Below are 3,848 nucleotides of genomic sequence, written 5' to 3'. Positions count from 1 at the left end.
CTAGTATCATTACTGTGATGAGCGTAAAAGTAACTACACTCTTAACAAAGTAACTGGTTGTACTTACTAACTCCATACGAACTTTACTGCCCCCAGAACGGTACATAGACCCTGCCACTAAGTGTAGAACCTGAATGCTAGACCGCGCACTTCGTAGTAACTTCTGCTTGTTTGATACTAACATTCACTGATAGTAACAAAATTGTATGGATTATTGAACATAACTGCAGCACTTTTCCCGCTCCAAATCACGATAAAAAAGTTTTTGCGAATCCACATGCTGACTTGTATGTGCTCACATTAAAATGCACAATTCTAAAATTGTCGCTAAAATATTCGATTTTTGTGACAAGCCCACTGACTCTCTGAGAGGACTTTCTGCTGCTGGCTATAAAAGCAATAAGAGCAGATGTGTTTCTAAGGTAACTAAGTAATACTCGCTCTCCTCGTGCATCCCGTTGGCTTTCTTGCTCAATTCAGTTGTTGACTGTCCACGTGTGATATGTGCGTGGTGAATGTATCTATGTCGCGCTGCGCACTCGGCAGATCCACGTTGTTACGCGTAGCTTTTTGCTAGGTCATGCATGACCAGTTAGTAAAAGCAACTAAGTACTATCACGCTCACTATGACCTACAACGCTCGTATACAACTCGTCTGAACAGTAATTCAGGCGAGTATATCGTTAAAACAATGGCTATGGGCATATACGTTAGTATAAGGATTGATTTATTGGGACGTTAATTTGTGCTGCTAACGCGTACTGGTTCAAACCCAGGTACCAAACAAAGGTTGTATAAAGCGGTGAATACTAATGGGCGTTGTTGGTCATGACGAGCGCGATAGTACCTAGTGAATACTCTGACAAGTAACTGGTTAGTGTTCTGTAAGTGCCACGACCCCCCCCCCCCCCTTTTTTTTTTTTAATAGTGTACTTCTCGCTCTTTCCCGACTTGTAGTCCTGGCTTTTCGGTAGGCGCTCCGTTACCCTGGTGTTTTACCGGTTGTCACTTCGCATCCCCATGCCCATCACAAGTCCGTTTATGTTCTTCCTTATATAAAATATGATGTCTTGTCCCTAAGCTTTTGTTCTATCATCCTTCATTCCATTGCTCGCTAAGATGAACTCAGTTTTCTTTCCATGCTTTTTGTAAAGAGCCAGCTATATGTCATATGCCCTATATGACATCACTGGCAATGCGCATTGGTTATATTCTTTTCAGTGAACCCGCCGCGGTGGCTCAGTGGCTAAGGCGTTGCGCTGCTGAGCACGAGGTCGCGGGTTCGATTCCCGGCCGCGGCGGCCGCTTTTCTGATGGAGGCGAAAAGCAAAAACGCCCGTGTGTACGAGATTTCGGCGCACGTTAAAGATCCCCAGGTGGTCAAAATTAATCTGGAGCCCTCCACTACGGCGCGCCTCATCGCGTGCGTTGCGTCGGCGCGTTAAAGGGACACTGAAGTGATATGTAAACATTGCGGGATTACTAGCGCAAATTGTAGTCCGGAGTCCCCAGGCCATGTTTCGACCACTCTAGGCGCGTTTACGCGATTTTATTTAGTAGAAAAACTACTTCGAAAACGCTGTCCTCCTCTCTTTACGCTCGCCCATTTTCTGTGGCGTTTTCGTGTGACGTCAGGAGGGGATGAGCTGGCAATTGGCTGCGCCACGGCTGCGCTACTGCACGGCTCCCCGGCCGACAGAGTCAGTCGGCCCAGCGTCTCGTCCGCCGGCCTCCGGCGGGTCGTCGCAATCAAGGAGGTTAAAAAAAAATTGCTTGGTCGCAATTCGTTCGCTTAGTTGAAACGAAGCCAGGACACGTTTGTGAATGGAAGAATGTGCCTTTCTTTACTTGGTTTGTTTGTACACTGTATCTAGCTCCAAGTCAAGGTCGCTTCACACAAGCGCTGCACATGCAACGCTTCGCTGACTGGTACGCCAGTAGGAAAATATAAGGCCTCTTGAAGGCGGGAGAAGAGTCAGCGAAGTCAATATAGGTGCTAAGGAAATAAAATCAACTCATATTTTTACCGTACAGCGTAAAACTAGGGCGCGGGAAGCACTTCTTTGCGCTGGGCGAACAAGCACAGCGGTCAGCAGCACGACTACGCATCTGCGAACGCTTTTCCGTCTACGAAATGCAATTGCTAGACGTGAGCTACTGTGGAAACTCGGGCGACGCTTACTGCACGATCGCAGTACAACAAATAGTCACCTAAGCGGCTTGAAATGCCAAAACTAAATAAAAGTGTAAACCGGTTGTACAATATATACCCTATATTAGCAAGGCATTCGCGTCCCGCTCCGTGGCCTAGCGGTCTGGGGCGCTAGGACTTCACCGCAAATGTTTTGCGAGTCACGAGTTCGAAACCCCGCGGGTACGTGCTTTTTTTTTTTTTTTTTTTTGTAAGTTAACTTTTTTGTTTTCCGCCGATGTTTTCTATATTGAGTTAACCTTTTTTGGGGCCGCAACGTTCATGGCTACACGAACTAGTTCACAAAACGCGCGCAGGCTGGCACTGGCGCGCTAGCGAGTTCTCGTTGGCGTGCTGTTGCCATAAGCACCGACTGCTTGCGGGCAGTGGGCACAGGCCAGAATGAACAGACCCTTGGCCTGGTGCGAACACGCTTTTTACGATACAGGCATGAGGGAGGCAAGCTCCAAATATGGGGGAAAAGCGCATGACATTTGGGCGTCTGCGGGTACGCGGAGGGCGTTCATGCACTGCGTAGGTCTCGGCTAGTGAATGCTACGACTACAAGCCGTCCTGGGAGGCTTATCTTGTGCATTTTACAGCCGACAACATGGCAGAAGCGCGGTACGATGATTACTGAGATATTGAGAATGCCCATCCAACAAAGCCATTGGTTATGTTTTACAGAACCGAAACCGAAACCGAAACTTGTGTGATTGCTAACCTTGGGCATCGTCCAATCACGGCGCCCCTCCTTTCAACGTCACAGCCTTAGTTGGTGCGGCCGCCGCAAACCGCGCATGGTAGTTTTTCTTCTTTCGCGCTTTGTAAAATAATTACCGATTTGTCAACCGGATAAACGATGAAAAGTGTGCTAATTTGAGCCAGTCTACGCAGTGCAAGCAAAAACGGGAGCTTGACAAATTCACTTCAGTGTCCCTTTAAACCCCACAATCAATCAATATTCTTTTCAGTGATAGGGACAGCTTTTTTGAAGAGTGCTTGCCGAGTGCGCCCAACCCATAACTATTCTGTGTCGGATTTCCTTCTTGGGGTTTGGGTCAGCACTGAAAACCTTCCCAAGATCATTATATTCGCCTATCTGTTCTAGCATTTTGTTACCTGGGCGAAAGAGGGTGCTTCCTTTACTTGACTGGCAAACGTATCATAGCCTTCCCAGGCATAGGTGACTGGCGTGCGTAATTTCAGGCCAACCGGCATTCCAGGTTTGTCTTTGCGCCTGCGGTATTGCCCGCCCCTCACCCTTTGAGCACTCTTGTAGGTGTGCGTCAGGCGTTGCGCCCCCGCGTCCCCGCCAAGGGCAGTCGGCACCAGAGAAGTGGCGCGCGCCCAAAGTGCGGCCATTATGGGCCTCCGGCGTCAGCGAGAAGGCGACGCCACACAGTGGCGCAAAACGGAAAATAACGACGATAAATGAGCCCGGTGGCCGTTGCCGCCGCAGACATCGAAGCGAACATGAGTCCGCCTGGATATTTACATCCCGTCAACCCTGTCTCTGCTAAGGGGGAGAAAGCATACTCCCCTGCGCTCGCATTTACGGGAGCGAGCGAGTTACAGTGATAGCTGGAATGAGTACAAATTCAACGACAAGTTCTCCCTTTGGACACTTTGAGGCTATTGAGAGATACCAAAGCAG

At 48.8% G+C, this 3,848-nt stretch overlaps 1 protein-coding gene across 1 annotated transcript in view; it reads left to right on the top strand.

The window, feature by feature from the left end:
- LOC144161161 (CD109 antigen-like) overlaps positions 1 to 3,629 on the top strand; it is a 181,980-nt gene extending 178,351 nt beyond the window's left edge. The window contains exon 14 of the mRNA XM_077692093.1: positions 3,474 to 3,629. Within this exon, the coding sequence (XP_077548219.1) occupies positions 3,474 to 3,629 (156 nt within the window). The remainder of the gene's footprint in view (positions 1 to 3,473) is intronic.
- The last annotated feature ends 219 nt before the right edge of the window (positions 3,630 to 3,848 follow it).

The sequence above is a fragment of the Haemaphysalis longicornis genome, unplaced genomic scaffold, assembly GCF_048455015.1.
Source record: "Haemaphysalis longicornis isolate Haplotype H1 unplaced genomic scaffold, Haemaphysalis longicornis Haplotype H1 scaffold_1, whole genome shotgun sequence".
Taxonomy (NCBI): Eukaryota; Metazoa; Arthropoda; class Arachnida; order Ixodida; family Ixodidae; genus Haemaphysalis; species Haemaphysalis longicornis.
The sequence above is the reverse complement of the archived record's forward strand: the minus strand, read 5'-3'. Positions and strand labels throughout refer to the sequence as shown.